The sequence below is a fragment of the Parasteatoda tepidariorum genome, chromosome 1 (genome assembly GCF_982258835.1).
Source record: "Parasteatoda tepidariorum strain Cologne lab strain chromosome 1, Ptep-v5.0, whole genome shotgun sequence".
Lineage (NCBI taxonomy): Eukaryota > Metazoa > Arthropoda > Arachnida > Araneae > Theridiidae > Parasteatoda > Parasteatoda tepidariorum.
In genome coordinates, this window is record NC_141755.1 from 23,908,184 (window position 1) to 23,933,996 (window position 25,813).

Here is a 25,813-nt window from a genome sequence, read left to right on the forward strand (position 1 = left end):
TTTATTGACAGAATAATTTTGTTTCTCCCGAATGAATCCTATCAGTGAAATGTTTGCCCTATCACTTTTTGATCATCACTTAAATAAGGGGGGCGCACTTTTGAAAGGGCATTAAGTACCAAAATGGTTTTATAAACGTTTTTTAAGATCAGTATTAATGACCAGTATAATGGTTAAGTAAGGTAAGTATAATGGTTATTAGCATAATAGTTATGAAATATCCGTTTTTTTTTGTTTTTTTTTAAATATATGTAAGAAATATACATATGACCAGAGTTTATCGTAAAATTTCAAAGAAAAATAAGTTTTTCAAATGTTGTGATGACGTAAATAAAATCTAGAAATTTGGATAACTAAAGTTCAAAATCGGAGTTTATCTAAAAGGAAATTGTTAAACATTTTGAATACTCCTTTTACTTTATTTTCCTTCCTTAAAAAGGAAAAAAATGAACAAAACGTTATTTATATTGTCTATGTATTTGATCTTAAACTATGTAATGAATCTTAATGCTTAAATATTTCAAGGCCAAAAAATGAAAAACTAGAAGGAAAGAACAAAAATGAAAACTTAAGGATAAAATAAGTAGAACATTGAATTTCAAATAATGATCAATAAAATCATAGGTGCAGTATCGTTTCTTATTTAAAACTATCTTGTTTCAAGCGATTATGCACATTTTATATTCTTTCTTATGTTTCGCATATTCGACATAATTTTTTAAATATCGAAAACAAATTTGTAAATACTTTAATTTTTTCAGTTTTCACACTGTTTCATATTTTTAATTAACCCCTAAGGAGAACATTAACTTAAAGTTTGCATTCGCGCCTCTGACTAAAAATTGAGAACTTCGTTCAGCCATTGGCTAAGACATTTAGTGACGTAAATAGTGGGATGGGCTGACTACAATTTAATTCTGCTCTACTCTTCCTGGAGGTGTTCTGTCTCTTACTTCTTCTTTTCAGAAACAATTTTCCAAGAACATAACAGCTAGGCAATACTAATTATTGCTTGTCTTAAATCATATTAGAGTTTTTAGAATTTTAATTTATCTAGGAGAAAAGGTAAGAAAATATTTCATTTCTAGTCTTCTTTTTTTTTTAAATTTCTTTTTTGAGTTTCAAAAATATACCGAATAATCACATCCAAAAATATTTAGAAACTGAGTAGAATAAGTTCAAGGAAATAAATTATTTGGAAACCATGGTTACAACCTATCAACTGAATTCCTAAAAATGGTGTGTAATTAAAAACTATAAATTTTACAATAACCTCATAAATATTTAAACTTTTTTTCAATTTTTCCTGATTGTGGCCATTTTCAGATATTAAGATTAAGATTAAAAAAGATTTAGATTTAAAACAAAGAGATTCAAAACTTAGAAGAAATTTTTTTTTATTTATCTTCGGTGATTTTTTTTTAAATTGAAAAAAAGAACAGTAACTGATTAAAATATTAAAGAACGATGTAATTTTAAAACTGTTTAAAAGTAACTAAAAACCCTTGATGGATGTCAGATGTTCTATTCCAAATAACCGATGCAGTTTTTTTGTTGAAAAAATTACTGAAACAAATTTAAAAATTATTTTTATATTGTTTCTTTAAGTTACGGTGCCAGACCATATTTTCTAGATAGTGGCTACCTCCCACATTTTGAGAGTCAAGAATCTAAATTCGTCGAAGAGAGGTATGTTTTTTCCTCGAAGGAACGTTTTTGTGTTTCATTTCAGAACTTAAATTATCACCTACAAAAATTAAATACCAGATGTAAGGGTTACCACAAAAAACATTTTTTTTAAATTGAATTTATAAATTGAATTTAGTTGAAAAGTCTTCATTATAGATACTTTTATCTTAACTTGCCCATAAAAATTTAAAGCTGAATTTTTTTGTTACATAGTTTTACATGCTAAAACTTTGACGATGATCACGTGATTTCATTTACCGTCATCCCTATTTCTCTTCAACTGAAATTTTCACTTTATATTCAATTAATTCTTTTACAATTTAGGTACTATCCAAGTTGCCCTAGAAAAAAAGTTAAGCATTAATATAGCTTCGCTATAAGAAAAATTATCTTAATTTAATCTTAATAATTTGAAGCACAAAAAGCTATTTCATTTCTTGAAAGAAGTATGCAGGCTCAATATTAAATGGGATTATAAGATCAAAAATTATTTAATAAAGTTAGCTTGGATTAAGAAATTGGATTACCATATATTTTCTTCTTGAAAAATCTTTCGCGACGCATACAAACGTCTTTTCACCTGTTATTTTACCCACCGTAACGTAAGGATTCCCTTTATGAAAAGAAAGTTTTATCCTTTCCTACTGAAGATTTCACAATTTTTTTTCTTCTTTTGTTTAACTGAAAACGCTATACAAAAAACAATATTTCAATATCTCTTTTCATATCATTTGCAAAGCCCTATCACCACTTTCCCCCTTCGACTTTGAGAAATTTACATGATTTTCTTCATCAAAAATTTCCCAAATAAGTAATTTTTCTAACTATATACATTGCAAAAAAAATTTTTATTGTAATATTGCTCATTAGATATGAAGTAAAATTATCATTTTTATTCTATTCTAGAAATTTTAATCACAAACACCCATCTTTACTATTGCGTCTACGCCTTTTTCAATAAATATTTGCAATATTTTGCTATCATTTTTTGATCAATTGAATATTGATTTCGATCACCAAGATGGTTAAATTTTTATCTTTTTTTATAGGGATTAAACATATAAATTCATGGCTGTCATTACACCTTATGCAAAGCATTTTGCAATTGTAATTTTTTTTTATTTCTATCTTTTTAAACTCATGAATTTAAACGAAATAATTTTATTCAATTATTGTAAAGTACAGATAATTTTTTAATTTTTTTCAAATTATAACTATCTTTCTTAGTACCATTTTTCTGCAGAATTATAAAGGTGTTTAGGTGTGTACTCGTTTCGATATGAAAAAATACAAAAACTAATTTAAAATAAATATTTATTATTCTGATTTTAAATGTTTTTCTTTTAACTAAAATATGTAATGTCACACTTCATCGTACCACTTCTTTCCCCCGTGTCACAGTTTCATGTACCCCTTTCCTCCTCTTTATTGACCGCCAACTGCAATTTTCTTCATCTGCTTTAATACAGTAAGAGAGTACAGCGATGCACATTTTTTTTTTCAATTTCCAAAATTGAATTCATTATCTTATTATTTCTTACTGTAAGTACTTAAAAGAATATTAATGTTTATTCCACAGTATTTGATATATTTTATTAATATTTCGTTTTGTCTATTCTTTCTCAACTGTCACTTAAAATGTCTCCACTTAAAATAATTTAATGAGCATGCTACTGAGAAAAACATAAAACAAAAATGGTTTCTTAAAAAAATAAAAATTGCTAACTTTATTCCGATTGTGATACATATGTGTTCCACATCTTATTCCTTAAACAGCAACTGCAATGTGCACATTTTTCAAATTTGTGTAAAAAATATAAACATTAAGGGTCGCAAATTAACATTTAAGCTAAAAGGAGAGGAAGCAGTTTTGACTGCTGAATCACTTTTAATGAAGAGGGGGAAAAATATTAAAACCTGTTTGATTGCCTGATTTATATTAAAGATGCTTCTTACAATCCCCTTTCAACTTCTTTCTCTTTACCTGAGAGGTTTGATGTTTTTATTCCCATATTCTAAGAGATTTTTTGCATTTATATAGTCGTTTTTTTCCCGAATCATAAATAAGTCTAAATCTGAAAGTGAATATAACCTTTAGAATCAAATTATTTTCACAAAATCACTATCGAAATCTGATATATCTTTATTAAGGAAAGCTGTTGATTCCACCATAACTTATTTATAAGTCTAAATCTGAAACTGAATATAGGCCTTAGAATCGAATTATTTTCACAAAATCACTATTGAAATCTGATAAGTCTTTATTGAGGAAAGCTGTTGAGCAAAACATTAAATAATGTTTGATTGCTGGTTGAATTTTGAAGGTATTTCTAATAAACATGTTTCATAACTCCATCGCCAGCAATCAAAAAGGGTTTTTTTTCTGTTCATGTGCTTTCCATAACAGACATTTGTAATACTTCAATAATATTATTTTTATTACCTAAATATTAATTTATGATCTTCAACATGCTTTTATTTTTGTCTTCTCTTTTTGAAAGGATTAAACGTATAAATTAATGGTGGTCATTTCCGAACACCTTATGTAAAGTCATTTAACAACTGCAATTTTTTTTAGCTTTATTTCTACTTGTTAAATATATGAGTTAATGTGACCGAAATAATTTTATTTTGTTTTCAAAATTATGTTTCAAATGTTTTTGCTTTTCGGTTTTATGTTTCAACTAATAATGTTGAAATGCCATTTAGGAGTGAAGAAAAAGAATTTGATATATATTTCTCTTCCAACATAAATTTAAAAAAGTTTGCTAGGTTTAGACATTTTAACTACTGCAATTTAAGCGGTAATTTTCTTTAATTTTGTGTTTACAATGTCGTAACTATGCTTCTCATGTTTCTTTGATGAAAAAATATTTTGTCACGAATCTTGAAATTTTATTTTTGAAATATGACTTGTAAGAGGTTGAAATTATATGTATCTAGATAAAAAAAAATTTCTTGCAGGTTATAAAAGGAAATATTGAAATTTTTTACCTTTTCATTTTTGCTATTTGTTTAAAATACAACATTTATATTTATATAAATAATATTAATAACCATTTTCTGCATGCAGCGTATCATTTATAAAGCAAAAAAATACTTTTTATTTATTTTATGCGTACAATACAGGATTGTCTAAATGATTCATCCTATTTTAAAGGTTTGAAAAAGAATATGACGTACTAATACGTACAAGAATATGACGTACTAATGGCAAAAAGAAAATGGACGCTGAATAACTTTTGATCGAATGATCGGATTTTCATATACTAAGATTTAATGATTTGAGGGGCTAACCTTAATATGCTAATGAACTAGAGCAGATGCTATTTTAAATTACGAAATCAGACACAAAAACATACCGTTCTTTGAATAAACAGACCTTTATTTCGACGGATTCGGTTTCTTGACCCTTAAATTATGGGAGATAGCCGCTAACTCAAAAATAGAGTCTCAATGTCTCAATAGTTTTGCCTGGACAGCGGTCGAAAGATTGGACTCTTGAATATTAATTTCCCTTTTGCAAATTTCGCCATATCTCGAAAAATCTTTAAACAAATGTAAAAAAAATTTGCACGCAATTATAAATATCATTAAACCAAAAGTGATTTAGTGCAAATATTTATTTTACGTAATTCTATGTTATTTTTCATTGTTTTATTTAATAATAATCGAAACGTATTTTGAATTGTAAGATGTTCAAGCTTTTAGATGATAATTTAAAACAATTTAATTTTTAATGTCAAATTACATAGTTTGAAAGATAGCGATCGATTTCTTTCTGAGCAATAGAATTTAAAAAAAAAAATCAAATATTTAAATTTTGATTTTTCAAGAACATATGTTCAAATCGACCAATTTCCTTCTCAGGGACAACATTGTGTTCTGGGAGATGAGAAATTGGTTTGCCATTGAGTTGCGTGTCTGGTGACCACACACATTGAATATTTGTAGTTTATATCAACAACTTGGTAGCCGTGTGTAGCTTTACATGCACCTTAAAAAGTTTCCCCTCTACTGATTACGGTCATTGATCGGTAACAAGTGTTCCGGTCATTGAGTGCTAACGCCATGCTCGCGAAAGTTATCGTCATTTCGGGCCTTGATGTTGTTTGAGAGTCAGGTGATTATTTATTTATTTATTGTCCATTTAAGGCGAACTGTGGAACGAGACGAAATTTTGCAGCATTTATCCTTGAGTGAGAGAGTGGCGTGTTCGCTGTTTAAGATCACCAATATAGAGGATGTGTGACGAAGATGTTTTGGCGCAGGCTGGGATCGAACCTGGGGCCTTTGTGTTCGTAACCTGAGGCTATTATCACTATTATAAAGGGTGAAACTACCTATTTGAGTTAAAATGCTTTATGTTATGACCATACATATTAACGGTCAACTCTGCTAATTTTGCTGAAGTTCATAGCAGTTGCAAGCATTGGTCTTTTTCTCAAAGAATGGAGTTCTCAGAACAAATTAACGCCCAGCCATCTGAATTTTGCGGAAATTCCTAAGAGTGTGTATTGCCCGTCTTTGTAAGTCGTATATTGGTAAATAAATTGTCTTTTAAACCCGATGAATTATTTAGGCAAACCCTGTCTAATGAAGATTTTCTTTAATATAATTTTGGTTCAGTCAATAAACTTTCAATAATTGCAAAACATTCGGAAATATCGGTTGATTTATTCCTGAGATGTGGGAGTAGCCAAGTTAAATAAAATCTTGTCTTGCGGTGTAGACATATAAAGATCTAATGAAGTGGTTTTTAGATATAACAACTAAGATGATGTTTTAAAGGAGGCGTTTTAATCACTACTAAAGCATTACACTCTCAGAATTATAGTTTAAATATTGAATCATAAATAAAGTAGCTTGACACATTACCATACAAATTTTCTGTCATTTATGAGTTAAATCACACCATGTTTATTTTCAAATTAAACCACATTATTGTGAAACGTATTGGTGATTCATCAAAATTTATGATGCACGGTAAAAAAAATGGATACTCAAATTTCACGAAACTTTCTTCGTTTCTGACGAAACTGTTATCTGATGTATGCTCCGAGCGAACATTTCGTTAAAGAGATGAAATAAAAATCGTCACTTCTTTGAGGAAATTAATTTCGTCAATAGTAAAATATATTTCGCCATTCTATTTCCTTTCCCCCCCAAAAAAAGGGAAAAGAAAAAAAAACTTAATATACCTAACTTTTCTAATAATCAATTAATCGTGGGGACCATATAGTTTGTCATCTATGTCATCTTAATAACACAAGAAAGACAAATAGAACAGAGATATAAATTTGCACCCATACTCGTTGTGGGATTAGAACCCGGGATAGACCAAGCATAGGATGCTACCAAGCTATCATAATTCAGGTCGGTTGGCTTCATTCCTCACTTTATTTTCGATTATCTAGTCCTCATCCCAGTTTAGTCATTACAGTTTAAAATCTACTACAATGCACTACGATGAGGTTTCGAGTTGAGGAAACATTTTCGTCCTATATTTGAGAGTTCCCGTTTCGTCACAAACGTGATTTCGCGACAAAATAATTTTCGAAATTAACTAAATATTGCTACATATTGTTAAATACAAGGATTGCAGAATCGTCAGAAGTGAGAGTTTTACTTTGGAGAGTGTATTCAAGAGTGCAAAACTTGTTCTTTTAAAAAAAACACTTTCTTTCAAAATGACATTAGTAATAACATTTATTTGCATAGTTAATTATCTTGAAGCACATGTCAGCAACATATGTCACACTTCATATGCATTTGATAAAGCAATTAATTATTAAAAACATGAGAAAATATTTATTTTAAGGTAACAGCGTTGGCATTCACAGAAGTGATAACATTTTTTAAAAATAGTATTCTGACCAAGAGTAATTAGGGTTATTAACCTCATTATGAGTTTTGCTCTTAAATTTGCTCTTAGAAGGATTATCATCGATAAATTATAAACTAGTTTTTAGAAACTAAAATTAAACGTAGGATGGTTAAAGAAACGATGACTTATAAAATTATATTTGCTTTTAACCTAATTTGGATGTCTTTAGCCTTTAGTTTTAAAATTCATCGTATTTTACCCTTATATGAAGCATAAGAATTCGTATAAATTATTTATTCCTATTTGATTCAGTATGATGTTTTCTGATGGTTAATTCATAAATATGTATCGTAAAAAACTGAAATGACAATTAAACTGTAAGTTTTTATTCTCCTAATGAATCGTGAAAACATAAAAAGGCTAATGATAAATCTGAAACATATTTATAGAATACTTAACATTTGGCAATAAAAATACTCACAATACATGCAGGCAGGTTTTATTGTCTTTTATTTTAATTACGGAAAAAAAGATATACATTCTAAGTTTATGAAATCACGTGTCTGAAATTAAGTGCAATGACGTCACAAAGGCAAAATGTCCAGTTTTGACGCATCAATGGGTTCGATTTGTCTTTGAATCGCAAACCGTTTTCGGATTCTTCGAATACACTTTGTCTTTAATGGGATGCTATACTAAGGCAGAAGGGCCGGGATAGCCTGGTCGGTCGGGCGCTGGGCCCATGTCCGAGAGTTCGTGGGTTCGAGCCCAGCCGGCCGAAGTAAAGTGACTGATGCACGTTAAATCTGTTGAGTCGCAAAAGTCCTCCATGTTCCCATAACAAATCAAAATATCTGGGCGTACTGGATTGCAGGTCAATCGTTCTCAGATGCAGGTCAAAATTACGATCTGTGGATGAAGGAATGGGTGTAGGAATGGTTCCACCCAATAAACGGTTGTGACGTATGGTGTGGCCGAAGTCGAATTCTTGGCCATAGATAGCGCCACTGGAAAACAAGAACAATCGCAACCCTCTGCCTAGACAGGCATACGACAACAACAACAACACAAATAGGGCAGAAAATTGTCATTGCAAATTCTATTACACCGCCATAGCTAATTGAAAATAAAAATTTTAGAAAAAGTAAGTTCAATCAAACCTAAAGTAAGGAGATGTTCTGTTCCAATAATTTGCTTGCATTTTTATATTTTGAAATTTTTTTCAGCAATTGAAACTTCATGGCTTACTCTAGCTTTGTCTGAACACACTTTTTCTAAAATTTTAATTCTGAATTAGTTAAGGCGGTGTTATAGAATTCGCAATGAAAACTTTCTCCCTCGGTATGGCATCCTCTTAAGATTTTCCCACAGAAACCAGTAAAACCTCAAATTCGTTGAGTTTCATGTTCAAAATTAAGGTGTTTTATTTGTAGTTAAATAAGTGGGAATACTTTTATGTTTATTGTTGTCATTAAACAATGTAAAAATAGCAATGGTCAAAAGTTATAACAATTAGAGTTTGATTACTTAGCATGTTTTGTCTACTATTTTGGTACGATCCCATATTAGGATAATTTTACTAAACTTTTTAGATTTGTTAATATTTTTTTCCTTTTCACTGCGATGCTCTACAATTTTGCAAATTCGGCCGTTTCTCAATAATTTATACCGGTAACATATTCATTGCGGGAAAAAAATATTGAACCACCCTGAATAACTTTGGATCGAATGATTGGATCTTTACGAACTAGCACTCAATCTTAATAGTTTGAGGGGCTGACCTCAAAAATACTAATTAATTAGTGCAGATGACATTTCAAGTTACAAAATTAGATACGAAAATTTACTTTTTCTGAATAAACATTTTATTTTCAAAGGATCCGCATTGTTGACCCTCAACATACAGGGAATAGCCGCAATCTGGGAAATATGGTACCAATAGTTTGGTCAGACGAGAGATCCAAAATTTGAACCCCTTAATGTTAATTTTATTTTTACGTATTTCGCCATATATCGCCATACATAACTTTTTAAACAAAATGAAACATTTTTGCACACAATAATAAAATTCATTTATCCAAAGAAAATTCCATACAAAAAACAACTTTCAGTAAATAGTTATTATTTTTTATAATTTTATTTCCGAATAGTCGAAAACTGTTTGAATTTTAAGGCATACAATTCCTTGCATAATTTAAAAGAATGTAATTTTACATGGCAAAATTCAAAGTGTAAACGAAATCTGTCAAACAAAACCTGATAAATGAAATTTTAAAAATACGACTTCATTTTCAATTTCTCAGAAACTATTCCACCAATTTCGCTGACTTTTGTTTGTAATTTCCCATATAAAATTACATTCTTTGAAATGATTCTTTGAATGCCTTACAATTCAAAACCTTTTCAACTATTTTTAAATAAAATAAGAAAAAATAATGAATATTTACCAAAAAATTATTTTTGCTTGGGATTATCTATGTATAAACAAATTTTATAATTGTCTACAAAGATTCATAAATTCTCTTAAAAAGTTTTCGATACATAGCGAAACACGCAAAAAGTAAAATTAACAAAAAGGGAGCCAGACTTTTGGCGTCTCTTCTGTTCAAAATATGGAAACCATATTTCACAGATAACGGCTATCCCTTGTATTTCGGGGGTCATTAATCCAAATCCATCGAAAGAGAGATATGATTGCTCAGAGAAAGTACGTTTTTGTGTCTAAATTCGTAACTTAAAGAATCGTATGCACATATTAATTAACATATTTGAGATCACCCCCTTAAACCATTAAGATTGAATCCTAGAAAGGGAAAAATCCAATCATTAGATCAAAAGTTAATTAGGGAGGTCCGTTTTTTTTGCTCACTATACATTATATATAGTAATTATGTGTATCATAGCAATTGTTATGTTCTGAACTTAATATTTACATAAGTGTTTCATGTTAGGTACCTTCCTTTATTGTGAAATGTTACCATTTATCGAGAAACTAATATATTTGTGCAAAACTATTATAATAAAAAATTGAAAACCTGAAATTGTTTTATTTTTACAAGAACTTGAAAAAAAAGATATGGTTTTTATGTTTTAAATTCTGATGTATTTAAAATAAAGCTTAAGTATAAATTAATTTCAGTCAAGTGTTCTGATTTCTCGTGTTTGAGAGAGAAATTTGATGCAAATGACATTCGTAAATAGTTCCGGAATTCTTATAAGAGAAAAATCAATCTATGTTCGTGACTCATTCAGGAATTTTCTTCCCACGCACTGCTTTAATTTTTCTTGGACAATAGAGCATCTTCCCCTCCCTCCCTAAATACCTATTAAGTTCTAACCAACTATAGAAAATACTCTTTTAATTAAAAATATGATAATATTTATTATTTTCAAATTAGCGTCTGAAATTTCTCTATCTGAAGTAAAAATTGGTAAATGAAAAATAAATTTTAATATTTTAAGTGTGATGGAAGTGGTCTGGATAGATTTCTTGGAAGATATATTTATTCTTTGAAAATGAAAGTGATAAGTTGGATTTGATGTGTAACTTTCAAAAAATCGATAAAGCTTTAAATCTTAATATCGTGACCTTTAACCGTAATCGATTTTAAATTTGCTGTATCATTAACACTATTCTAAGTTGAACTGTCTTTCTTTTAAATTGGAATCAGAATCTCATGTAATATTGAATTCGATTATAGTTTTGTTTAAAATTGCTAGCGCTAAAATTTTGTTCAGTATTAAAGTTGCAGCAAATTGAACTATTATGATACAAATTGCTTCATTACAAGATCCAACATATAACTACATAATGCCAAATTTAACCGACATTACACATTCATGCAAGAAGCATTACATACAGGCATTATTCAAGTTGCTACACTATCTGGCCAATGATATGGACTTAGAGGTCCTTGAGGCCCATATTAATGTGATGTTGGTCCCACTTTTGCGTCGATGACAACCTACACACGTCTGGAAAGACTGTCTACCTGCTTTTGATAGGTGCAGGGCCGTCTTTAAACTATTTGAGGCCCTGGGCACATTAGGATCATGGGGCCCCTATGACCTTGAGAAAACACTATTTAGTTACAATAGATAAAGAAAGACAAACAAGGTTCTAAATTTATTTTTATTTAGTTACTAGCTATAAAAAAATAGGAAATATAAAAAATAATCTACAAAAGTAACTCGCTTAACTTAAAATCCTTAGATTAATTCTATGTTGATTGCAAAGGTACCCTTCTAGATTTAAGATGAGCAAAATCGTTAATCACTTCTTCAAAATCTATGGTATTGAGAATATCACATTCTATGGACATCAGCGACAAACTATTTAATCTCTCTTGAAGCATTGTACTTCTTAATTCATTTTTTATTCGTTTCAATTTGGAGAAGGAGCGTTCTCCGCTGCAGTTAGTTACCATCATGCTTAAAAATATTCTCAATGCAATTTCTACGTTAGGAAATGTGTCTTCAATTTTGTTTTGCTTTAATAGATTATATACTTCCTGTACACTGTTAGATGCTTCATTTTCACTCTGAACATTTATTAAGTATTCTTTTAAATGTTGACATTCTATTTCTAACTCTTTTTCATTTACATCTTCGTGATAGATTTGAGAAAATTCTTTGCATCCTTGTCGTATCTCTTCGGAATTCAGAGTTTTTAAGTGAAAAAATAAACTAAAACGTTGACTGACGATCTCATATGAACTTTGTCGCTGTTTTAGATGAACACTCAAGGTATCGATTATTGGGAGAAAGGTTTCTACGTTGAATCGCTCTTTTCCATTCAATTGGACTGATGGCGCAGAGCCATCAAAAAAACTCTGCCGTGAGCTTCTACGTCTTGTTCTTTGAGATAGATCCTTGTAGTCAGATTCTGGGTTATTTTCTTTGGCAGATGATTCGAAGTTATCAAATTTATCCCTGAGGTTAGTAATAAAATCATAAAGTGAAGTCAACAAATTGGTTGCAACGTCCAGTGTTATTGTTTCTTTCTGAAGATAATTACTTGTTTTGTCTATTCTTTCCAATATAGTGCTCCAGATTTCCGTCAGTATAATAAATTCTAGATTTCCCATTTTTCTAGACAGACTAAGGGCTTCGTCTCTTGTTTCTCGTGCCTGTTCAGTATCGTTTGCGATGGTGATTAAAGCTTCTAATATTCTTTTATAACCCCCATGCAAAGCACTTACTGCATCAGCTCGGGCTGACCATCTGGTTTGTGAAAGACTCTTAACAACTTTGTTTGAACCTAAATGTTCTGTTAACATATTCCATCTGTGGGTAGAGCCCGAAAAAAAGTTGTACACTTTCTGAACTATTTCAAAAAACTGTGATGCCTCCGGTACACACCCAGCAGCATGGACACCTACCAAGTTTAGTGAATGTCCTGCACATGGTATAAAGGTGGCAAATTCACATTTTTCCTTGATTCTTGTTTGTAGACCACTATACTTTCCCGACATATTTGAAGCATTGTCGTAGCTTTGTCCTCTGCAATCTTTTATGGGAATATCATGTATCTCTAAAAAATTTAAGATGGTCTCCGCTAAATACTTAGATTTATGTTCTTTAATAGGTATAAATTTCAAAAACCTTTCAACAGGAACACAGTCTTTTACGTATCGAATGATGAAAGTTAGCTGGTCAATATGAGACAGATCGGGCGTACTGCCAACGCTTATGGAAAAATATTTTGCTGATTTAACTTCATTTATAATTTTTTTTAGAACCTGTTTTCCCATTACTTCAATAAACTCATTACAGATATTTGCTGATAAATAAGAAATGTTACCCTTTCCAGGATTCCCAAATTTTTTTAAGTGATCTGCAAGAAATGGATCAAATTCACTCAATAATTCCACACAACCCAAATAATTTCCATTGTTTGGAGATCCTAGGATTTCATTGTCGCCGCGAAATGGAAGCCCTCTCGATGCCAAAAATTTTACAACAGCTACAATCCGTTTAAGTACGTTTCTCCAGTAATCCACTTCCTTTTGATTTTGAGATAATAAGTCTATATCTACTTTACCAACCGCTTTACTTCGTGCCAGATAAGTCATCATAGATTGCTTATGCGCTGGGCTATTTTCATGTGTTAAAATTATGTGATTAATATGCTTCCAATCATTACATCCATTCCGAGAGCAAAGATTAACATCAGTTGGGTTAAATAAGCAGCATGAAAAACAAAATACAGAGCATTTGGAAGGCGAATACAGCAACCATTTTCTTTCGACGCTTTCATTGTTCTTTAATTTGCGAATAAATAATGCTTTGTTGAAATATCTCGTTACTAATTTATTACCATCTTTGTATGTTCTGGATGCCTCGGAAAAGTCAGAATCTTTATTTTGAAAATATACTGGTCCCTTACGAATTAAAATTTCGCGATTTATTTCAACAAACTTTTCGTGAAAATAATCGGCGGGATCGTGCGATATTAATTCTTCTGTGTTGGAAAACTGCTGTTCAATTGACACAGTTGGAGTTGTCGGTTTTAGTGAAGTCACTGAAGTCGTTGCACTTTCGTCGTAGGAATAGTCGCTTTCTGATTCAATCTCTTTTTCAAAATTGGAACATGAAGGTTTAGAAATTCCCGCAATTTGTAATTGAGCTGAGTCATCATGTGGAACATTTATGAGTTGATTGCTACTTACAGAAGTTTCTCCAGTAGTAGTAGTAAAATATGATGTTAATTTTGGTAACTTTTCAATTACTTCTTTCTGATGTAGAGCTTTTTTCCTTTTTTCAGATCCACTAGGATATGACCGTTTCGACATTTTATATTATAATTCACTATTTAATTAATTTTATAACGAAAATATTCGCTAACACAAAACAGACAAAACGACGATTTAATCAAACAATACTATTTTTTTATCAGAGCTCGAGCACAGTCAGTAACAAACTAACAACTACAAACAAAACAAACGCCACAACATCGCAGACAAATACTTGAAGGGAATTCCCGTTCGTCAAGTCAAACGACGATCGGGAATCGGGAATTCCCCTTTTTTGTCTTTGGTATTACGAATGACGTTCGAATAGGTTTCTTTAAGACATAAACCACACCGCATCAAATAATTCTTTTTTTAATTTAATAATTTTTTTTAAAATTGTATTCTTATACTTACATATAGGTATTTAAATTAACCTAAACATACTAATATCGGAAAAACTCATTTTTGAGAGAGAGTGGAGTATTATACCCTGTTTATTTATTAGTTTGATCTTTCTTTTTGACAGATGTCAAATCTGAAATCGATATAACTTTGCAACGACGAACAATATCTTCTTATTTTAATAATATTAAAAATTGATAATAATCATAAGAATAGACACACAACATAAAAGTACCTGTTAAGGACTCAAGCATTTTCCGAAAGTCTTAAGTGGTTTTTATTGCTTCGAGGTAAAATTTAAATAGAAAAACTGAAAACAATGGTTTCTTACCTACCCAATGTTTTTATGTCTAGTGCAATAAAATTGATTGACGAATGAATTTATTTATTTTGAATAGTTTAAAACATACATACAGCCACATATTTAGCCAACACATTTTTTACACCAATAGATATTTTCTGTTTCCCATCACTGACCCATCTGTCAAAAAGTTCAAGCTATGTTGTACAAGGTATAGCTATCCGCATGCGGCAAACTAAAGCTAATATAATAAGCGTAGGTATTGTAGTAAGTCATTATCATCAGATTTTTCAAAATTAATGTTTTTCGGTAATAATGTATCGGTTATCATTTGGTAATCTGGCAGGAACTAGGGGGCCCCATTCGATCGCGGGGCCCTGGGCACGTGCCCTTAGTGCCCAGTGGGGAAGAGGGGCCTGGATAGGTGGCCATAGGAACTGACTTCCAGGTTTCCAGCACATCTAAAGTGAGTACTTTCAGTGAGGAGGGTCGATTTGACTGACTACTTAATCTGGGCTCTAATTCCTCCCAAATGTGTTCTATGGTATTTAGAGCGGGGCTCTGCGAAGGCCAGTCCAGTTTTTGAGCACCCATTTTATCAAACCACGTCTGTGCAAGCCTCGATGCATGGATTATCCTGCTGGAAGAGAAACGGGCCATCTTCAATCCATCGACCATCTTCGATCTACAGACTATCTGTTACCACATCAATCTGAATATCGGTGCGCTTGAAGCTATGATCGGGTTTTGAACTCCAGTTCTTAACAGTAACTGCTCAATGCTTAGCATTGAGCAGTTACTGTTAAGAACTGAATTAACACCTAACTGCTAATTCCTTACTAGCTTACTTAATAAGTAACTGTTAAGAATTAACACCTAAACTACAGTGGATCAGAAACAAAAATTTGCAAAATATTGATTATTTAAAAATAAGAAATTACTTTAAGGATTTTTTTAACTTAACAAAACGGTATAAATTAAATAAACGTACAAAGCGCAAAATAAAAAAAGAATCACCCCAGAATAACTTTTGATCTAACGATCGGATCTTCACGTTCTAGAACTCAATCTTAATGATTCGAGGGGATGATATTAAATATTCTAACTAATTAGATGAGACGATACCTTAATTTTCGAAATTAAACCTTTTAAAAAGTTTTATTTTTTAAATTTGATTTCCTAAGAACAATTTTTTATTTCAGCATGAAAAATTGCATTATTTAAGATATTGTAAAAAATTGTATACTGTACAATTCAAGCTTTTTTTTTTACTATTATTAAATAAAATAGTAAAAAGTCATAAATATTTACTAAAAAATATTTTTTGCTATGAAATTATCGTTTGATAAACTAATTTTATAATTGCGTGCAGGCATTTTTCAAATAGCTGAAAAAATTCTCGAGATATGATGAAATATGCTTAATGTATAATTAACATCAAGGGGTTCAAACTTTGGATCACTCTCCGGACCAAACTATAGGGACCATATTCCCCAGATTCTGAGGTCAGAAATCGAAATCCGACGAAAAAAAGGTATGTTTATTTAGAGAAAGTACTCTTTTTGTGTCTGATTTCACAACTTAAAAAATTGTCTGCATTAATTAATTAGCATATTTTGGGTCATTCCATAGAACAATTAATATTGAGTCCTGAAACGAGAAGATCCGTTCATTAGATTAAGAGGGATAGTTATTAAGCGGGATCCTTTTTTGCGGACTGTAATCCATTTTGAGCACTATAATTCCATTAATAATAATTCAATTGTTGTATAGAATTATATAAATGTAATTATTCACAAGTTTTATTCCACAGGTCTGATCTTATCACATATCCTGTATTTCCGCAGGTGATTGCCATAACGAAATGCAGTCGCTATCAGCCCATTATTTTTAGTATAATTTTAGCAGGAAAATATTGGGTTATGTGTTAGAGTAGTATTGGAATTACTGAGAAGAAATTAAAAGAAAAAAATTGAAGGCTTTTCTATTGAATTATTAATTTTTCTTTTTTTGAATACTTTAGTATGTATTTTATTTAAGTTTCAACTGGTAAGTGGAACATACTTTATCAGAATGAAACGTCCAAAACAAATAACATTTTCATCTCATTTCTTAAAAGCCTACGGGTTTCTTAAATTATTGATACTTTGCTCACTGAAAATAAATACAAACAGCACACATTCCAACAAAAATCCAAGACTATAAATAGAAATACCTAAGAATGCTTAGAATAGATTGTAGGCGGCATTCTTTCCTGATTTTTAGCAGAGAAATATTCTATAATGTATAATGCTTCGGAAATATCTTTAAAGTGCATATAATTTATTCACTGCAACTTTTACTCAAAGAAATCGATAGACGCTGATATTAGCTGAAAAGAAAATGAGCAAGGCCCTAAATTGGATGCAATGCATTTGTTTAAATATAAATGCAAAAATAATTTTAACGTGGATATTTTCCATCTCTAAATATTAAATTAGAGTTTGAGCAAACGATATTTTTCTCATATTATCTGTATTTATTAAATAAAATCTTAACTCTAATAGAATCAAGGACATTTAATAGGAATTTTTAATTGAAATTGATTTAATTACTATTTGTATTTTGCCCATTCCAAATCAACCCATGGCCGTTGCCGTTATGTCATACATTTTCATTGAAATTTTTTGTGTGATAAATTTGCACGATAAAACAATTTCTTTCAGATTTTTCGGACCAAGACTACGATTGGAAGTACATTTCATTATTTGAATTAATTTAAGAAAATGGCGTATATTCAGATGATGGCTCGTATGTTAAAAATATCCAAATTTTTTTTATTTATAAGACATTATATTATTTTTTTTATTTATAAGACATATAAGATTTTTTTATTATAAGGAAAAGAGTCAACAATTTGTAATTAAGATTTTAAAATGCTGAAAATACTTAGATATTTTTTTTTAAAAAAAAAGTTTAAAAAGTAAAGAAGTAAGTTTTAAAAAGTAAAACCAATAAATGAATTGAAATTAAGGAGTAATTGTGTAATTAACATTTATGTCTAGTTAAACGGCAAAAAATTTATTTCAAAACCTAAGTCTTCAAATCAAATTAGTTTTAAAAATTGTAGAGAAGCAATTATTCGAAAAAGAGTGTTTAACATTTTGAAATTAAAGTTTGCACAGGTGTTAAACTGTATGTTATTTCAATCTTATTCTCTCATGATTTTTTCAACCATTAAAACATCATTCATTAATCTGGTTAAAAATATTAAAAAGGATTAATTTTTTTATATTGAAATTCGCAAACTAAGTAATGTTTGGTATGCATTGGAAGGTTTTTAAATGTTAGCTGAATACTCATTTTTTGTACGGGGTGAAAAAAAGTAAGTGATCAATAAATTAGTATTAATCAGCACTACAAAACCATACGCAAATCTGAAAGATATATACCAAAACAAGTACTTAAGCTTAAACAATTTCGTTCTTTTATTATTTTTTTACCCTTCCCGGTAGCTTTACGCTATAAGATGAAGCAAAACATGTTTTTAGAAGTTCAATCCTTCAAAATAAACATTAATTACAATCAGTATCATTTGGCAATGTTATTGCTCTAAGTCAACTCTTTGATATTAAAAAATTACCATGATCAACAATTTTCTCTTGTACCGTGGGTCGTAAAAATTAATTCCATTCGGTGAGTCGTAAAAATCTATTTTCAAAGAAGTATCTTAATGCCAATCTTAGTATATTTAGTACTTATTGATAAAAAAAACACAAATTAACATAAAAGCAGTACCTATTGCAAAAATTAACTAAGCGATTTTGGTATATATAGTAATAAGACGGAGTCACTATTAATAATTGTACAAAATTTATTTTTTCATTATATTTTGATCTTTCACTGAAATTAATTAAGCATCATTGACGGCTCAAGGGATAGAGCGCTCGCCTTCCAATGAGATGAACCGGGTTCGAATCCCAAAGATGGCTGGTTGATAAGAATTCCGCATTCGGCTTGCACCGACATCAGTGCAGACGTAAAAGATCCTCAGTGGTAGACGGATCATGGGCTAGAGTCCCCTTGCCGTCAGGCTAACAGTGGGAGGTTTTCGTGGTTTCCCTCTCCGTGAATCGCAAATGCGGGTTAGTTAGCGGGATAAAAAAGTAGTCCACGATGGCAAATTTCTCCCAATACTTGATCCAGGAGTTTCCTTGTCTTCTGGATTGGGTTCAAAATTACAAGGCTATGGAGTACAACATAAGTAGTCGTAAATCCAAAAAATTGGGTCGACTGTTCAACGACTGTTATAAAACGAAATTAAAAAATTAATAACAATATGGTAATTTTTATAGTTTACATAAATTAGGAATAAGTACCTTTTTTCTATTAATTTATCATTTTAATACGAAACTTTTTTTATTTCAATTCGTAACTGCTACAAAAATTAACTAATTTTATTTCTCGAAAATCATTAGTAACGACATTAATAGTTTTATAACCATTTTTGACGATCGAAATAATATCGGTACATATATTTTACTGCTTCAGTTTCTAGGGATTATTTATTTAAGACCCGTACTTATTTTGAATACCGTAAAAAATATCGCCAAACTATTATTGACGCCAGTAATGCTTATTTAGATGTGGTATTAAAATACTTCTGTTGCCGTTCAAGTTCCTTGCCGCTGTAAGTACTGCTGTTATGAGAACCTATTATGCCAAGGTGCATGAAATAAGTACTGTGGAAATTGATTTTATATCACCCTCTTAAATCGATGAATACCATAACATCGTTATTCTACTCATTCCTGGTACCTAATATACAACAACTTTTTTTAAAATTATTTGTAGTATTCTGGCTCGGCTTCATAATATTAGATTTACCATAATCTGAGTTAAACGTTCAACTCACTAAAAGAAAGATTAATTATATATATGGTATAATTTAAAATTTAATATTCAGAAGTTACCAAAATTTTAATATCAACATATAACTTTACTTCTATTTCATTAGTTCTTATTGAGATTTCATTAATCGCAAGTATCAATAAAAGAAACTCGTGATTTCATATACCTTTTACAATACGAAATCGGTGACGTTACCACCTTACATCGTCGTGAAACCAAAGATAAATAATTCAAAAGAACGTGTGATTAAACTAATTTTTGATTGATTCGAAGTTTAATTGGATGGATTAAATTGATTAGTTGTAAGTCAGAAAATATGCATAGCAAAAAAATTCGCCGATTCAGTTTTTCTTCCAAATTTTACAAATAAACGAAAAATTCCGTGCTTCATTTTCCTTACTTATTTAAACACTAATAAGTTTAATCATTACGAGGCAAAATCCGATCATTTGACGTCTGGGTGACTAGTTATATTACATATGTTACTTTTCAGACGATGTCTTCGTATTCAGAATTCTAAACAATATCGTGAATCTAAAAACTGTAAATGCCTACAACTTAAAGTTCCGCAGTGGACTGAATCCCACGGTTCCCAGTGGAACACCAAAACCACGCATCACTGGCAGTGGTCAGTAAGCGGGTGGGTGACCACTTTGATCAGCCTGCATAGTGAACGAGGGTACACCGGTATCGGTTCTCGTTAAACTGTCATACCGTAAAGTGCTCGACTACACACGTAGGTCATCGGGCTACCAAAGCAGGGGAGCCGCTCCTATTGCACAGGATAAAAATTTCGATGGCATGTCTTCGGATCATCCTCAGGGATGTTTCTCAGACCGTCGCCAATAGCCCATTGTACAGCTCTAGTGTGACGTAAATTTAATACCTACCTACCCTACAACGTAAATTTACTACTCCTATTACAATTTTATACCACCCGTGGCAACCTTGTAAGAACAATGGCTGGCTTTTAAAGTCTTTTTTTTTTAATTTTAAAAAAGACTAATTCAGTATACTGTTCCAAGATATTTATGCAAATGATTTATATTTTAAAAAAAGACAATGCTAAAAAAGTTTGAAAAATGGAATTAAATTCTTCGTCAATTTTCTTAAATAGCTGTGTCCATTTTCGTAAGCATTCATTTCGAGTTGTGTCCATTTTTCCCATTTCCTGTTGTGTTAAAACTCACCGATGATGTGCTTATAGCTCTTTTCGTGATTTGTTCCCTGTATAGTCAAAAATATTAAAAATGCCAATTATTTTATTTTAATGTAATTATCTATTTTAATTATTAAGTTAATTAAATATTTTATTTTAATTTTTTTAGCAAAATGTGTCCCGTGACCTTCTTGTATTTTCTATTGGTTTTTACAAGTCTTTCAAATCAAGCTCGCATTTCGGCAGCAGAATATGATGCTGGTCTCGATGTTTTTACGAATGATGAAAGAGAATTCGAAGATGAATATCAGCTACCTCTTGACAAGACTTACTCTAAGATACTGGTGAATGTTCTTAAAGATATGAATGGTTCGAACAAAGAATATCTCTTCGAAGTTCCACAAACAGTTCGGTTTAATAGAAAGGAAAGCGGCGATGATATTAATGATATACACCCCATCATGACAAAAAGAGGATTAAGCACTTTCGCAAAATCGAACCCAACAATATATTTCAAGTATAAACCTGAAGATTCCAAATTTTTTAAAACCTTTGTTCGTGGAAAATTCGGTGCTTCAGGATACTCCTTTGGAAGACCGAGACCACTTCGGTGGGGTTGAAAAATGATGATTAAGTGTTTAAAGAAAATGATGGTTTTCTAAATAAATCATCCTTAACACAAATGTATGGATTTGAGTGTTTTAAATTTTCTCTTTTAAAAACTGCCAACAATAGACTTTTCAGTACTTTGATTACTTCTGAAGTGTTCGAAGTTGTTCATGCTCTAACTAAGATGTAAATGTTCCAACATTTTTCAAATAATGGTTTGTCTTGATATTTTTTCTCATAAACTAGTTTTAGTTAAACATAAATTATTAATCCAATATATTGCATTTTGCATCCAGAAATTCTTGCTTCATCGATGGATTTATTTTAAATGATTTCTGTTTGATTTAAGCAATTATTTTAATAATTTATTTAAACGAATATATGTTTAATATTCAGTTTATTCAGTGTGACAATCTTTGTATCAATGCGCATTAAATAAACTGTATTTTTCATGATAAAATAATACACAATGCTTTTTTTTTAACTAATATTTTTAAGTCACAAGTAAATGTTTTGTCTGCGTGAGTTAAGCAAAGCTAACTTGAACAGTAACTTAACTGTTACATATATGACTTTCTCTCTACACACCATCTATCCTAAAAAAACAACAACAAGCACTTGCTGTCCTCCTCTGATGTTATAGCAGAACGGGATTATTTCTTTTTTTACAGTCTTTCCTCCATAATGCATTCGACGTCGTCTTCAGGAAAATTTAAACATCTTCATTTCAGATAATAAATTAGTACTTCGTCCCACAGTGCATCTAAAAGAGCAACTGCGGCCACTTGGAAGCGCATTGTTCGCCATCGAAAACAACAAAAAAATAAGTCGAAAGATGAAGTAAACTAAAAAAGTAAATAAATAAGTAAATATAATAAACAAATAGAAATCAATGCAGGCGAGTCCTGGAAGTTCAACCTCTGCACATACTGCTCCCTACCGTTGAGAACACGAAATACAGTCTAGAATAAACTCATACTAGACAGGGCCTGATTATCTCCTAAGCCCAATAGGCACGTGCCTAGGACCCACACTTTTTGGAGGACCTCAAAATTTAGTAACCACAATATTACTTTTGGTCCACAATATTACTTTTTAAAAAAGAAATTACTGAAAGAAACAGTTTATCTCAAACAAGGCATTTTTTATTTCAAATTTCTTTATTGTGATAAACCAAACTTGTGTAAACATTGCACTAATCAAATTCGAAAGTACAGTTGAATTTTAATTGTTGCAATTTTTACTCCAGCGGCTTAAGTAAATGCAACGAGAATGCATATTCTCAAAATCTCTTACAAATGATTAGTGTCAACAAGAGCTAAAAGCTTATTCTTAACAAATATGTAAAGCTGCAAATGGAAGGGTACAATCTTTAAAATAATTCAGCTAATCAGTGATTTTAGGCAAAAATCTCTAATTACAATTGTTTGTGGTCACAAAACTATTTTTATTTTCATACAGCATTGCTGTGTTGTTTTATATTTTGCTTAAATATTAGATGCGTAAACTTTATTTTAGAAAAATAATCTTCAATTGTCTGCATTCAAAATTTTCTAGAATGTTTCTCTTGAATCATACAGTTCAATAGATTCTTTTTATTGTTATTACTACTCCTCAGAAATTTATTTTCGAAATATTTTTTTAGGGGCCCGGAAATTTGTGTGGGCTTTTGGGTCTGAATTTGTCTTGATCGGTTCCTGATACTAGAATAAACTGTCATAAAAGGAATACTGTTTGAGATAGGTTGGTAAAGTAGGTTGGTATTTGAAATACAAATTTGATCTGTATGATCAGGGCTGAACTAGATCAGTAACTTAAATATCACATATTACATATAACTGTCACTAAATGTTGCTTCTGTATGATGGTAATGCCCTATAATGTAAACAATGGTTGAAGCTATCTGCTTCAAAACATCGTACTTTTTTCTCACGAAAAGACACCATCATAGTAAAAACGACGCTTTTCAGAATATTGAAATATCAATCAAGTTCATTTTTTAATATACCTCTGGGGGTACTGAATGGGGGATCGATAGTTCTTTGGTTCAGGTCAAAATTACAATCTATGGATGATTGATTAGATTGGAGAATGGGCCAGCCCTATAAACGTGCGTGACGTATGGGTGTGGCAAAAGTCGAATTCTCGGCCATAGATGCGCCACTGGAAAGCACTTTGCCTTAATGGCCTACAAACAACAACAACAACACTTAATTTCCTTAATATGATATTTCTTAATCTTTTGTTACTAAGGGAACTAGGGCGCGTTTATTAATGTAGATGTTTAATATGCTATGTAATAAAAATAATAATTTTTTGTTTGGTTAGTAACACTAGCATTAATACCGTTGAGGTTTTTCCTTAGATAAAATTTAGGTAATGAGCTAGTATGTATAGAAACAATTAAGCAAGCGCAGCTCATGGTTTGAGTAACAATAAAAAGATCTTTTAAATGTCGAGGAAGCCTAGTACAGTTAAGCTCTGATTAAACAAATTAATTCATCAGGATATTAATTGTAATTTATTGGGACATAAATCAACACATTTTAAATGTGTTATTAAAATCGGAATTTTTTTTTTTTAAAAAATGATACTTACCTCATGAAATCTCTCAAAATATAGACTATTTAAAACTTAGAGTTTATATTTTTTTTTCAATGCTTTTGTTCAATGATGCTATAGTTTTCCTCATAAGCATTTTTGTGCTATTTTTTTAAAAGATCATATTATGACTGACCTTAGTAAATGAAGCATACTTGAGCATTTTTGAAAAAAAATTTTTTTTTTTAATTGCAAATCTGAGGATAAGTAAGAAATTTATAGCTAAACAGAATAATTTTTATCGTTTGTACTTTCATAAACTTATCTAAAATCAAAAAGTCTGAAATATATATATATATATATATATATATATATATATATATATATATATATATATATATATATATATATATATATATATATATATATATATATATATATATATATATATATATATATATATATATATATATATATATATATATATATATATATATATATATATATATATATATATATATATATATATATATATATATATATATATATATATATATATATATATATATATATATATATATATATATATATATATATATATATATATATATATATATATATATATTTAAAACTAAATTATTAATTTGTGGTTCACAGAGTTTTTCTTTTCTACTTACAATTTTAAGCTGAACTTAGTTAAAACTGCATTATTTCCAGTTGCGACATTCTTTAAAGCGTCATCCTAGACTTTTTTATTTTCACAATTTAACTGCACAATTTTACAATTTTAGTTTTCGCTTTAGACAGAATTATTTTTGATTGCACAAATCAAAAATCATTTTTGATTACATACAAAGTTTTTGATTGCACAATAAAAAAATCATTTTTGATTACATACAAAGTTTTTGATTGCACAATAAAAAAATCATTTTTGATTGCACAATAAAAAAATCATTTTTAATTACATACAAAGTTTAACTGCGAGATTGAACCATGATTTATTTTAATGTATTTTTGTTTTTTAAACAATTGAAAAAAAATATTCCACGTAAATTAAAAATACATTAATATTTTGCATACTGTAAAGGCTTTGTAAATATCGGGAGAAAATTCACGAAGTTATCGAATCGAACGATAGTAACTTCTCCTATACTACATCATTAATAACACACAGTTTTAGATTCACAGAATTAATTTTAAAAAAAAGAATTCACAATGTATGCAACACTACAGAATTATTATTACATGTTTAATTTTTTGTCTGCTCAAGATATTTTCTTTGAAAAACAAGTGTTTTTCCCACAATTATATTAGTTCTACCCCTCTAACTGATAGTTAATTATTGTATAAATTTAAAACCAGCTGTATAAACTGTCAACCAAAATGTTCGGGCAGCAAATGGTACGACTTCGGAGAGTCTTGAATGAGATAACTATATATTACACACAGTTGACCGGTGACGAAACAGCTCGTCTTACCATGCCCAAACGTTGCTGAGTTAACTCAAGTTAACTGCTGAGTTAACTTGAATCATATATTTCAATTCATGAAACCTAGGGCGATATAGAATATTCTACTTAACTTCCATGTTTAAATACACTATAATAGCCTGTGACATGAGCAAGTTTCTGAATAAAATTGCTACTCAACAAAGTGTTTAT

The 25,813-nt window shown here is 30.2% G+C and overlaps 1 protein-coding gene across 1 annotated transcript; it reads left to right on the forward strand.

Moving 5' to 3' along the window:
- Positions 1–932: 932 nt before the first annotated feature.
- Positions 933–22,071, forward strand: LOC139425510 (uncharacterized). The gene is made up of 2 exons (XM_087164181.1): positions 933–1,065; positions 21,172–22,071. Exon 2 carries the CDS (start codon positions 21,176–21,178, stop codon positions 21,620–21,622), a length of 447 nt encoding a protein of 148 aa, XP_087020307.1. The 5' UTR covers positions 933–1,065; positions 21,172–21,175; the 3' UTR covers positions 21,623–22,071.
- The last annotated feature ends 3,742 nt before the right edge of the window (positions 22,072–25,813 follow it).

Coding starts and splice junctions, on each gene's coding strand:
- LOC139425510 (XM_087164181.1), top strand. CDS start 21,176: ATGTGTCCCGTGACCTTCTTGTATTTTCTATTGGTTTTTACAAGTCTT.